This window comes from Meleagris gallopavo, chromosome 7 (assembly GCF_000146605.3).
Source record: "Meleagris gallopavo isolate NT-WF06-2002-E0010 breed Aviagen turkey brand Nicholas breeding stock chromosome 7, Turkey_5.1, whole genome shotgun sequence".
Lineage (NCBI taxonomy): Eukaryota > Metazoa > Chordata > Aves > Galliformes > Phasianidae > Meleagris > Meleagris gallopavo.
The window spans coordinates 28,191,315-28,204,887 of NC_015017.2; the positions used below are offsets into that span (position 1 = coordinate 28,191,315).

The 13,573-nt window shown below is 37.3% G+C and overlaps 1 protein-coding gene and 1 long non-coding RNA gene across 3 annotated transcripts in view; one reads left to right on the forward strand and one right to left on the reverse strand.

Moving 5' to 3' along the window:
* Positions 1-255: 255 nt before the first annotated feature.
* On the forward strand, positions 256-12,639 carry LOC116216833. Of its 2 annotated transcripts, none has more exons than XR_004160368.1 (3): positions 256-573; positions 4,471-4,565; positions 12,552-12,639. It is a non-coding gene; the product is annotated as an uncharacterized LOC116216833 (long non-coding RNA). The 2 variants fall into 2 exon arrangements; XR_004160369.1 differs by lacking the exon at positions 12,552-12,639 and adding an exon at positions 5,995-6,346.
* Positions 2,768-13,573, reverse strand: part of BAZ2B (bromodomain adjacent to zinc finger domain 2B) — a 31,027-nt gene continuing 20,221 nt past the window's right edge. Inside the window, 11 exon segments of the mRNA XM_031554251.1 lie at positions 2,768-4,017; positions 4,596-4,739; positions 5,419-5,660; positions 5,662-5,679; positions 8,494-8,640; positions 9,238-9,373; positions 9,754-10,064; positions 10,847-11,007; positions 11,449-11,604; positions 11,746-12,022; positions 12,546-13,213. Coding sequence (XP_031410111.1) covers positions 3,864-4,017; positions 4,596-4,739; positions 5,419-5,660; positions 5,662-5,679; positions 8,494-8,640; positions 9,238-9,373; positions 9,754-10,064; positions 10,847-11,007; positions 11,449-11,604; positions 11,746-12,022; positions 12,546-13,213 — 2,414 coding nt within the window. The 3' untranslated portion in view covers positions 2,768-3,863.

The following is a 13,573-nucleotide window of genomic DNA, read 5'->3' on the forward strand; positions in this document are numbered from 1 at the left end:
CGCCTCTCTCAAGTAAAAGATGCGATAAGTGGCGGGAGGACGCGGGCGGCCGCGCACCGCCCTCACAGGAGCCTTTGCAGCCGGCCCCGCGCACGCGCTCTCACCGGCCCTTCCCCTCAGGGAGCGACGCGGGAGGCGGCTATTTTGCCCCACCTCGTCTGCGCGTTTCCTAGATGCGTCCTCGGTTTCAGACGTAGCGGCCGAGAGTCACGTCACACCGTCCTCATGCTAACACGGAGCATGTCTGACACCGGGCAGACCGCAGGCAGTCGGCTGGCGGCAGGGAGGCGGGCGGAGCCGGGGCAGGCGCTGCCCGCGCCTCACACGGAGAAGTTCACGTCGCCGCTCACCTGCTGGAGTTGCCTCGCTCCCTGACCGGCTTTATGAGCGGCGCACCGCAGCTGCGCTCAGCGCCCCGCCCTGCGCGCCTCCCCCGGGGCGCTCCCGCCCGGCCGCTGAGCCGCCCCGCTGAGGGCAGCGGGCTTCAAGCAAACGCGGGCTGTTTGTTTTGTCAGCTGTCGGCCTCGCAGAAGAGTAACGGCTCGTCACGAACGCCGCAGGCTTCTTAAACAGGTCCGTATTTCACAGCTGGGAAAGCAGAACTGACTCACTGCGCCAAACTGCGGCTACTCAGTTCTGCTAACCGTGGTTAGTTCGGGCAGTGCAGGCAGCAGGAATTTGTGTAATTAAAGATCACATTATCTGTTTTGAGTGTACGTACCGACTATGGAAAAAAAAAAAAGGATTACCGTGGAGAGCTATAGAAAAGTCACAAAGTCAAATAGTCTAACTAGGTTGTTCCAGATTTCAGCCTTTAGTCCTCAGTTTGCAGGCACGTTGTGGTAAATCTAAAGCATCTAGGGACAATTTGACGTGCACTGAGCAAACAACATCCTCTAGATCAAATTCAGCATTTTATATAAAACTGCTGTTCTTGGGATTTCTGTGCCCACTCACTGAAGCGTAGAGGTGCTCAGATAACCAACTGTCATGAAATTACATACATTATATGAAAAGATGTAAGGTTTAGACCTCTTTTTAAAGACATGTTTTGTCAGAGACAACTTTTAATTTCCAGCTGCCTGTGTGTCATCTAATGTGTTTGAAAGAGATATCAAAGAGACAAAACAGAATGCAAAGTGATAAACAGAGAACTCCTCACTGACCATCACAAATGCTATTTTAAAAGTTTTAAAGTTTGTCAGTGAACTCCACAAATTAAGATCAGCTTACCTTGTTCAGAAAGGAAGTAAGTGCATTCGTACTGTCCTCTAAGAAAACTGAGAGATGGGAACACTAAGAGGACAGAATGTTAGCAGTTAAGAAAAACTGAAGATTTTTCTCCAGCAGTTAAGCAAATCTCTGTTCTGTTCTATGAAGATATGACAGTGTACTTACATTTCAGACTCACTTTTCAAATGTAATAATTTCTGCAAAGTTAATTTTATTGGAACCAAAAACACTCCACCAGTGAGCAAAGCAATACACTGGTAATGTACCAATGTTAAGAGAGGTGAAGCATGTCCCACTGTCATAGTGGTAAGTTCCTAACTTTACCAGCTGCACAGCTAATCAGGAGACAGGCTGAAAAACGCAGCTGTGTGCATAACATCAGCATTAATACTGTTAACTTCTCAGAAAACTCAGATCTACTAGGGAGGATAAAGTATAGAACCTGAGAAAAACGAAAACAATTGTCTTACATCAAAGTCATGCATTTGCCAATGATCTAAGCATTTCAAAACACACAAGCCTACTGTTATATGTTCAAAACATGGATTACTCTTCATATCTATGGAACATACCAGCAAAGCTTTTTACAGAAGCGTTCAGAAACATTATGAAGAAGTTAAAAGCTATTAAGCAGTTGGTGGAGCTAATGTTAGACTGCAAGGCTGCCTGACACCCACACCTGATTCTTTTATTCTAGGTTATGCCAGTTCTCCTCGCAAGACTTCAAGTAACATTCAACAAGGTGTTCTGCAGAGGGGAACAGAACATACACAAAATTGTTAAAAAACTGGCACTTAATGTTATTAGTCAGCAGAGGGAGGGAATATAATGGCAAATAAATGTAATAAAACAAGACTAAGCCTCAAACATGGCATTCCAAATAAATCTATTTTCTTCAGTCAGGGCAATGGTTACGACCCATGTCCTCACCTACAGACGGAAAAAAAAAAAGCTAACAAAAACAAACCAAAACATACATGGTCATTACTTTTTAAGAAATATTATTACAGTATGTAATTACTGTTGTAATGTTAATACCAGTACTGGGAAGCAAAATGGCTACACCTCTAAAGCCTTAACCAATGTTGTCCACACTTATTCAGGGAGGTGGTAAAAGTGCTCCTCTGACTGCTTGGCAATTGCTTGGAGGTACCACTAAAAAGGCCAGGAGAATTAGATGCATCATAAGAACGTAAGTGCAAGACTCAAAATATGTTATTGGAAATATTCCTGTACACAAGAGCTCAAGTATTAAAATTGCCAAGAAAATGTGGTTTGCAAAACAATCTTTTATTGTATCCGTGCCACACATACTAGTGAAAAATAACACTCCTAAAAAAAAAGAAAAAAGAAAAAGAATGCTACCTTTCCACAACATTTCTTTTAAATAAAGCTTCAAGTACTCTTACATTAGTACAAAAAAAGAAAATAAAATAAAAACCCCAAACCCCCACCTCTATCTGCCCCAACAGGCCACCACAACACACAGTAGATAAAACACAGTGGTTACAAATGTCTTTTTTTGTCTGTTTTGTTTTTTTTGTTTTTGTTTTGTTTTGTTTTGTTGTTATTTCTGTGGCAAGGCAAATGGAGGAAAATGTTTCTATGAAAAAATACTGTGTGCGCTAGGAAATTGTCACAATTTTATTCCATGTGGATACAAATGATCATACTTGAAATTGAGGCTGTGGTGGCTTGAAATTATGTAACAAAATAGAAAAATGGAAAACTAATATCCCCTACACCCTGTTTTTAAAGGCAGGCACTACCAAGATTAAGGAGACTCCACAGTGTTGGTAGAGGATAATTACTGTACAAGCCATATAGCTATAGTTACCTTAAGACTAAAATAAAATGCTACTGTCTTCCTAAGGCATAAACAATAATATCTGCAAACAATATGTACACATCATACATATTTAAAACAAGACTTAATATAAACAATAATGAACAGTATATACAAGTCTCAATTTTTCTTCACTGTCTTGAAATACAATTTAACTACACAAGTGATGCAGCAACATATATATAAATGTACTTGTAACTCTACAGTAAAGTTTATTTTTAGTGCTTTTACAGCACATCAGTGTAAACAGTTTTACTTGGCTTTGTTTTACATTTTAAAACATTCCTTGTTGTATTTTCAAGATTTAAAGCAATTTTCTAATTCTTCCTTTTCACAGAAAACGAAGATTCTGGATGCTGTATAATCATAAATAATTCATAAAATTAAATACATTCACTAAAAATAAACTACAAAGTAAAAAAATGAAAAATAGATATTTATTGGAAGGGAAAAAGAACCATTTTCCCGAGTAGAGCTCTGGTGGTTGAATATTCAGTGCGTTTTGATATATTTTAAATTGCTATTGCACTATAACACCCCTTTCTTTGAAATTCTTTGGGTGTGCTTCCCTGTTCTACCTAAATTAGTTTGTTAAAACATACAAACCAAGAACCAAGGGGCCATGGTTGCTGTAGGAGTGAAGCCTTTAGAACTAATATCACTTTTTTGTGATACTTCTAAGGAAGAAGAACAGTCATTAGTTACGCAGGAGCCTTGCACTTTCATGTTCACATTGCTGGTCTTATCAGTCCTCATTTAAGGGGAAAAATGAGTTCTGGTAACTTCAGCTCAATTTGAAAATCTCTGTCCATTTCTTTTCAAAATATTTCCTCATGTTGTGGCCAGCCCTGCCTATGTCAGAATCATCTTCATTAAAGGTTTCACAGTTGTCAAAAACAAGCCTGACATCTAGCGAAAACGCTTCAACATTAGGGTACCTGAAAAAAGAAAAAGGTGAATCATTTCTGGAACAGTTAAAATCAAAGGGGAAAAGTACACAACAAGGAACTCTCCTAACAATTTACAACCGGTTACAGAACACACAATGAATGTTCAATGAATAAATTAAATTTATCGAATTTTAGTATTTTCAGGAAACCCCAGCACAAGCAAATTCTTTTTCAATACTGTTTTTGTTACTTTCCTAAAAAGAAAATTTAAGATAAAATTTCAAGACTGAACTGGGTAACTTTTTATTAGCTTGCCTTTTCGCTTCAACAGTTTTCTAGTTAAAATACTATTGGTATTTTCCACTTATTCATTTTTTTTCTTGGTCTCAAGTCCTTTCAAAGGAAGTGCTGAGTATAGCTGCATTTACCCAGAAAATGAGGGCTGCCTGGATTAATCCCATTACTTTGTCTTTCTTTACTCTTTTTCTTATCCTGAAATAGTGTTCCAGTACACAAGGCAACTGTTAAAAAGAAATGCAGTACATTCCTCAACTCTCAATTCTCAATAAGCACACGTGGAGCATTGAAATCTCAGGGTAAATAACATTTACCATAAGTTTACTTACTGTCCACTAGTTAGCTTGTCTCTAATGGTGGAAAAGTCCATAGGCTTTTTAATAACTTTCTTATAACCGGGAACAAGTTTCAAGTTTACAGGAAGTAAGAAAGGCCAAGCATCCTCATGAGTTTCCAATTCTGAGAGAATCATGCTGAATAAAATAAGGATTTAAATAAGAAATTTTAAACTTTGCATAATCAGAAAAGTTGTTCACTGTTACATAAACTCATCGTATATTGTGAACCTTTTCACCCTACAAAAGGAAAGCACTTATACAATCTGTGCCCTGTGTAAGGCAGAAAACAGCCTCAATAAAGATAGAAGACTGACTATTCGGAGTAGCACTTAGTTCTCTCCAAAGATACTTACACAAGATGAGGTTCAAAGTATTGAAGTTGCAGAAATATTTCATCATAAATGATGTGCAAGCTAGTAAAACAGTTACTGATACTAGCTCTCCAAAAACCACAGAGACACTGCAGAAGATGACGCTTTCCTATTACCATCTCTGTAATGCAACAACTACACTTCAGAAAGCCATCAGCACCACAGCTCAGGGTTTCTCCTACTCTTGGAAGGGCACGGAGGAGTACATTTCACATACCACACTCTGTGACTAAGTACCTTCCATTGCCAAACAAGGCAATTACTCCCTGAAAGCACACAAAATCTTTTACAGCCACAGTCAAATCACCACAACCCTTGTGGAGATGCATAACAGAGAACAGTTCTTGTTCCCCAAAAACAGTTATGTTTAACGAGGCACTACCTGCTCCTACAACACATACCAAGGTTTAGAATTAGTCACTTTACAAGAAGGTAGTTCATACCTGCATATAGCCAGGTCCTTGGAATCATCTCTTTTAGGTTTCTTTATAGCAGTGAAATTTTCTTGCTTTCCTTGGCTTACAGAAACACTTTCATCCATTTTCCTTTTCTTAGGGTCTGTTTTTCCTCTTTTTAATGAGGCGCTAGTAGTCGCAGAGTCTTCATCTTCTGTATCTCCTGGTAATTTCCTGCCTCTCTTTTGTTCATTACTTTTTTTTCCTTTTATTTGAAGTTTTTTTAATTTTTAGAGATTGACCACTTGCCTGAAAATAAAAAGGAATAAGCAATAACCAAGAAATTACAGAGATCAGTTACTATGGATAGACAGCAGTGAAGATCAAACAGTCACCAAAAAAAACTATAACATGTCAGCATTTAGTCACTTTTTGCTCTTCTGTAAAGGTAAGGCTGCAGAAATCCCTGTGACTAGTGGTTTAGGTTCCCAACTTGTGACAATGTAAAAGCACCTGACCTTCAGGCTGGTATGACAATACCTGCCAGCAAACCAGGATGGCCTAGTTTTAGGTACAGTACAGATAGGTCACTCTGAAAGTGATGCCTCCTATTTATTTCCTCAGAAACCGTAACCGTTTCTAAGAGCACAACAGCACTGTTTGATAGAGCTACACAGCACCATTTTTCAGCACAGTCACCACCATCTGCTATGCATTTTTGCCAGCAATTAACAACAGCCTGCATGCTGTGCTCATAAAAATATGCATCAGCAGAGGTGACTGCTGTTGCCATTGCTGAAGTCCACTACCCACTGCCTCACTGTGCTGATATCCACTGCTTGCTCTCCACAAACACTCAAGCGTCGATGAATGTCAACGGGCGCCACTATTTCTGCATGAAGGTATTCAATTCCATATCTTTGCTTCACACGCACTTCCATGTCAGACACCATTTTGTCAGACAGCCCCCTGTGGCCATCTACTGCACGGTGATGAAACGTCATGGAATATTGGCAGGAAGTGTCAACTTCTACTACCGTAACACCAACATCCGCCTCTGATGTCATGGCACAACATCGTAAACAAGGAGGCATTATTGCTGGAGCAACCCTTCTATTTGTCCATTCTCAAAAGACTGAAATAACCACAATTGGAATTCTACATCCATTTACAAGCAACTGTATTATTTGCAAGATATAGAAAAGAGCTTTTAAAGAAGCCAAGACAGTGAAGGGATCAACTGATGTAAATAAAAGCTAGATATGAAAGATATAAATAGCCTAAACACAGAACAAATACAATAAGACCTAGGAGTACAAAATCACAACAAAGGTACAACCTGGAAATGAGGATTATTATTTAATGAAATAGAAATATATTTATAGACAATAAGGTGAAACTAAGAATGCATTTAAGATGTAGAGAATAGGAGTTATGGTCATTAACAGCATCATAAGACGACACTATTTGAAGACATCACTCAAATCATTAGAACATAATGTCAAACACACAATCCTATTGAAAAGACCCACCTATACTTTTGATTAGAAGTTACTTAATTTCATGAATTTTATAAATGACTTTCCTAAGCATTCTGGATCTGATTGTAGCTAGTGTGACAAGAAATGTGGTCAGTTTACAATTAATTTGTCATCTGATTTGTAATGTGGAAAATGTATGCTGTGTATAGACCTAGTTTTGCTTAATACTGAACACATCAGAATGTTATGGAAATAAATGTACTCTATTAAAGCCATTCAGTATCACATCTATGTTCTTTGTCCAAGGTTAGAGTAACAGCCAAGTGTATCAGTTTGTAAAGGGAAAAAAAGAGCAATGCTGGCTATTGGCCATCTGAATAAAAATGCAATGTCAACCAACGAGAACAAATCATTTTTGAATATCTAAGGTCTATTAGGAAATAGGCCTAAGGATTAATAAAGAAATATTCTCTACTATCTGGAAAATGGCAGGTGGTTGACAGCCTTATTTTAGGCAAGAAAAAAATCCAAGTTGAGATTAATTAGGACAACACAGTTTTTATCTGTAAAATTGTTTTTCTGTTTAACAGAATTTTGAATCACTACTCAACAGATATTGAAATTCTGATAGAATTATACTTTGGATTTCTTATATCTTCAAATTTCCAACTTCCAGCCAAATCTGTGACAAAAGAAATGCCTCAGAGAAATGTTATTCTGTCACACTAGAAATACAACTAATTTAAAGGAAAACAGGAGAAAAAAAAAACCCAGAAGCAACAGAGTAAGTTATAGCACGATGAGATAATTTCTATCCTTAAAACAAGGTAAGTTGTAATGATTTCTTGATAACTACAGGAAAAGGTTAAAGCCTGAGTTTACCTCTACTATACAGTGAATTCCCAACAGTGACCTATTTTCATCACTTGTGCTGCATGTTGTTTAATAAACAATGCACTTTCCTTATTACTTTGTCAAAGATGCACCCAAAAAGGATCATATTGACAATATATGAGAAATGTACAACACTGAGTACTGTAGTTGAAAGTTACAGTATTCACAAATGAAAAACTGTGTTAATTTTAGGTCTACATACAGACTAGAGAAAATGTGGATATCTAGTAATATTTCCTGTTTTGAGTCATTTAGATAGAACTATCCTATTGTTCTCTTCAGACTATTTTTATTTGAGGAAAAAAATACTCGAAGACTCTCTCAAATACACTGTGCTGTATCAAAAAAGTAAAACTAATCTATGCTGTAAAAGAAGACAGTGATTTACTATGTATTTTTCTCTGATTTTTCTTTTCAAAAAGACATTGTCCATCAACTCTTAACAATGAAGCTCTAAAGACAAATACTGAGAAGTATTATAAAATAAAGAAAAAGCAATGATGTTGAATCAGGAAGAAAATTATGGATATATTTACATTAAAAATTAAAGTTTAAGACAAACTTTTACTGCCAATGAAATCCAAGTTAAATAAAACAATTCATCTCATACGATTTAATTGCCATCCAACATAAAACATACAAATCATTTTTTTTATTTTTTATTTAAAAAAAAAGCACTGACAGACATATCATTCTAGCATCTACGAGAAGAGCACTGTATGTCACTCTGACTTATGGTTAGCATTACCTTTGCTATGCAGGCAGGACAAAACCAGTCTCCATCTGGTATGGTAGTGATCTTGGGTCTGTGGCAGTAGGTATGACAGCCTTTATCGCAACCATCACAAAGCAGCAGCAGTTCCTCATTATCTCCCTTTCGACATATTTGGCAGTACTACAACCCATGAAAAATGGACTCAGTTCAATTTGTAAGCTTTGAAACATGAGAATGGTACCTAAATTACAGTTCCCTTTCAAACAATTCACTTCAATTTTTTTTTTCCACTTTATGTCAGAGTCTAGCAATAACAAGGAATATATAAAGTACGTGAGGAGCTAATCTAAAGGCTATGTGGGAACAAAAATGAAGTCCTGAATTGGGATAATATGAGATGCTGAATCACCATAAAGCTTATGTCACAGATGAGGTAAGAAATACTCCACTAAATACAGTACCTTCCATCAGATGAAGCCATAAGTTACTATTTACTGGTATGTTAATTATAAGGAGTAATTACTATCTCACATAGAGCAAACAATTACGAGGGCTTTTCATCTTAAAATTTTCATGATACTGGATTTAGCAAGGGAATAATCCTTTCCAGTATATTTATACTCATCTGTGCACAATGTACAGTTAATATTTAAGTTTTATAGGCAGTAATAAAAAATATATTATAAATCATGTTCTCTTAAAGTACCTAAAGTGTGAAACCAGGATATAGCAAAACTAGTTCAGTTACAATATTTTTTCTTAATAAAAAGCACTTACAACTTTCATAATAGATTTTTCCCATGCTATCGATTTCTGTAATTGCTGAATGCACAGAGCTACCTGTGCAGCACTTCGTGCTTCTGACAACGCCTTTCTCCATACCCTTAGCCCTGGAGCAATATCCTCTTCAGTTCTGCATTGAAATATAGAGAAATTAGGTAGGTCACATCCGCGTTTGCTGATATCTGAACGTGGAACAAGCATTATCACACTGAAAGCCAAGCAATGACAAAACGTACACAGCCAATAAGTATAAGGTATAAGCAACTAAATTTGATGTAGTGCACAGACTGTGGCTACGAGCCTCAAAGCTTAGTCACATCCAGTTAAATGTAAGATAACTTTGCATTATCAACGAACATAACAAAAAATCTTTATGAAGCACCATGCAGAATAACATGATCCATATGGATCACAGACATACAAGAAAGTACATAGATAACAAGCAATAGAAAATAGGCTCCAATTAGCAAAGAAGCACAATAATTTTTCAAGTTAATCTCAAAAACCTACCCGTCACCATCACCACTAATGGATGGTGCAGGAGCAGGGACAGTAACTGTGCCCACATTATCCAGTTTGATCTGAATGGTGGTACTTAAGGGGCTCTTCAGATACCTTCGCTCTATGTTCCGCTCCAAGTCAGCAAGCCTGGTTACAGCTATATCTAGAGGGTTGTCACTCTTCCGCTCTAGAGAGCTGGTACTGCCTTCTCCGCCTCCAGCACTATCTCCATCGTGCTTCTTGTGCAATCTAATAATTGACTTATGTTCATGATATACCAAGTCTTCTCTTTCTGATGCAGGTTCAGGACACAGCCAGCCCTATGTTAATAGAAAGGTTTGTGCATTTATTGGTTGCTATTTAACTTAGCGTTTGAATAGAGGAACTGTTCTACAGAATCAGAACAAATAATTGAAGTGCTGTTTCCAGTACATCTTGGTAACGTGTAATCCATCTGTAGAGACATTTTCCAAAATCTCCAGAGAACTAAAACAATCAATCAAAAATATATAAGCATTACCAGACTTTCTGAAGTGAGTTTTCTGCAACATTCTGCATTCTTATCTTATTTTGAAGTATCCTATTCTATCAGTGAAGACATCAGAATAGGTCTATTTCATTGTCTCAGAAGACAGTATCGACTGGTCACAGAGAAATGACATCTACTCGTAGAACATACTGCATCCGGAATAGTACATTCATACTTCAACCAAATATACTTAGTTTGGTATCACTATTCAGTTACTGGCAGAACCCAAACCAGACAGAATAGTGGCAAACCCCACTAAAATTAAGTCATCTACATGAAATGAAATCTGGGCATTCATGGAAGGTTAACAAAATGTGTGTGATTTTGCACCCTGTCAAACAACTCCTGAGGAGCTGTTATTCTGCTCACCTTTAGCTGAAGATACAACTGAAGGAAATACCTGAAACAGATATCCATGACAGTGCTGCAGTGGATTTGTTTTATTTGTTGAAAATTACAGATGAATGAGAAGGCACTTACCAACAGCAAAAGGACTGCTACTATCTACTTTACATTCTTCCTACTTCAGCAACATTATTTTAAAAGAGAAATTTTACTAAAAGTTAGTTTTACCTTAACTTGCAAACTAGCTGATGCAACTCTCCTCTCTAGATCTTCCACCTGCTGAAGAATAGCAAGGTCCACCTCCATTGCTTGTTCTTCTACTGACCAGTTTTCCACAACATCTCGAGTTACCTGGTTATCTTCATTTTCATTGATATCAATAATTGCAACTGCATTTGAGAATCATATTTCGTTAAATTATTACAACTTCTCCAAGTAAATTCAAGCTGTTTTACCTGTCAGTCCAATTAATTGCTGAAGAATTGTTAAAGAAGTGTACGGCTCTTAAGATATCCAATACGACCACCAATTCTGTAGGATTTCAAGCTTGCAATTTAAAGGCAAGGGAAAGGGAAGACTGAGCTATGTTGTTACAGAGACAGAAAATGCTTGAAAAGTTATCGACACTTAAACCAACAGAGAATCTGTATTAAAGAAGGTTTCTCCAACACTAACTTCCCAGAATAAGGCTGGTAAAAAGGCAACTATGCGACCTTTTACTTTTTTCAGGCTACTATAACCACCTCTGTATCCAAACACATCCTGGAGAGATCTCAGTCAGCATTATTATATATATAATACCATGTGTAACAAAAATATCGATTACCTACCATCCTTATTTTTGATGCAGACCAGAGTGATATAGTCCATGTGTTTCTGTATTTGTTTTTGTAAGGCTTTTTCTCTTATTCCCCTGAGATGCAGCACTTTATGCAAAGACTTTAGGTCTTCAGGATCAGTAATCCTCCACCACCCATACTGCATTTCTAAAGCAAGACAAACATACAAACTTAACAAGTTTTTTTTCACAATTACAATCAGATTAGAGAAATTAGAAAAAATAAACTGTAACAGCATAGCAGCACTAGAAATTATCCAGACAGTCCCACCTGATTGCCCATTCTTACCTTCTGGTATTGGTTTTGGGTTTGGGTGATCTACTGGCTTGGCCACTTCCACGGCTGCACAGGTGGCAGAAGCTGTTTTCTCAGTCTGCAGTGCTGGTGATTCACTTTTACTTGTAGGAACACTAGATGTCAAGAATGAGTTACTGTTCCCTTCTGGTAACCCCAACCCTGATCCAATAGTAGGTAAAGGAGATGAAAATTGAACATTTGAAGTAAGAACTCCTGTAGGCCATCCACAAAACTGAAGTCCCATGACAGGTAGTCCAGGCTTCATCTGCTACAGAGAAAACATTTTTAACACTATCGCAACTGCTATTGTTCAGTACTACCAAGAAACCAGAGTTATCATTAGGATGTTAATTTTCAAGCAGCAATCAAAACTAAATGGGCACCTTTACTTGCTCAGTACTTCAGGCTGTTCAGGGAACAGTCATATAACAACTATGCAGTAATTCCTATTAGAAACTGTGATTGCTTAAGGAACAGTATCACTTGAGAGCAGAGTCAAATTTCTGAAATCTGTTTCTCAATACAATAGCCAAAACCCTTGAAAGCAAAATCTAATTACTAAAATAAATATACAAAACGTCAGACATTGGTTTACCTATTTTTTTTTTAAATAAAAAAATTCTAGTATTATCTCTTTTACATGGAACTACTATTAACGTTTAGAAACAGGAAAGAATAAAATAAATGAAAACAATGATATGATACCACATCTGTGAAACAATTTGACTCAAAATAAATTCTGCCAAATAAGCATGGTGAATTAATACTACTTAAAACAATTATTTATTTACCTGCAGTGGTGGCAATGCAAAAGGACTTAATCCCATCGGACTCTGTGCAGAGGTTGAGCCCAGAAGAGGTGATGGAACAGGTGAAGGCGATTTTGATGGTGGATGTGACTGAGGAGTAAGTGAAGTTGCAGTAGGTGGTGTATCTACATGGGTAACTGACATGTCATCACAGGGTACTCTTGGCAAAAGGCTGAACCATTGTCTGTTCTTCTCAGTAAGAGGCTTTAACAACTGATCACTTGGAATTAATGGAGAACTATAAAACTTTCCTGTCCCGCTTGCAACAGGACTGAAAAGGTTATTAGAATCGGACTTCTCGTTGCTGCTTTGTGATACGCTGGGTTGAAGACTGCACAGAGAGTTTTGGGAGGTATTTTGATAAGATGGAGTGCAACCATTTGCTGCACCACTATTAGGTTTTTGGGGTGTAACATCAGACTCAGGTGGCATTTTTGCAACCTCTAACAGTTTGCTTAGTTTTGAAAATGACCCAGGCTTTTGTAAAAACAAATTAGTGCTGTCCCTTTCTTTCAGATCTTCCTTTTGCTCACAGTGAGTTGTATTTAAACAGCTTATTTTTTCTTCTGATATCTCAAATATCTCTTCTTTTATATGCATGCTTTCTACATTTTTTAACTTCTCTTTTTCTTTTGCAATTTCTTCTAGACCTAAAGAAGCACAGAAACCATAGATGAAACGAAACAGACCAACTAATTTAGATCATTTTTATCATCTCAGATGAGCAACAACTTTTTTTTTTTGCCTCCTTCCATATTAAATTTATTTTATATAAACAAAATTACTTCTCGCTTTCCACAACAAAGCAAATATAAAAGCACACACAGATTCCCCAACACCTGAAGTAAAAATAGCATCAGTGTAGTCGACAAAGCTGTAGTATTTTTCCTTAAGATATATTAGTGTCTGCAACAGTTTGCCAGCAAAAGATCTTTGAAATATGTATTTTTGGTGGTTTTCTTTCTTCTCAATTTGCTTTATCCAGCCATCCATACTCTTACATCAGCTGG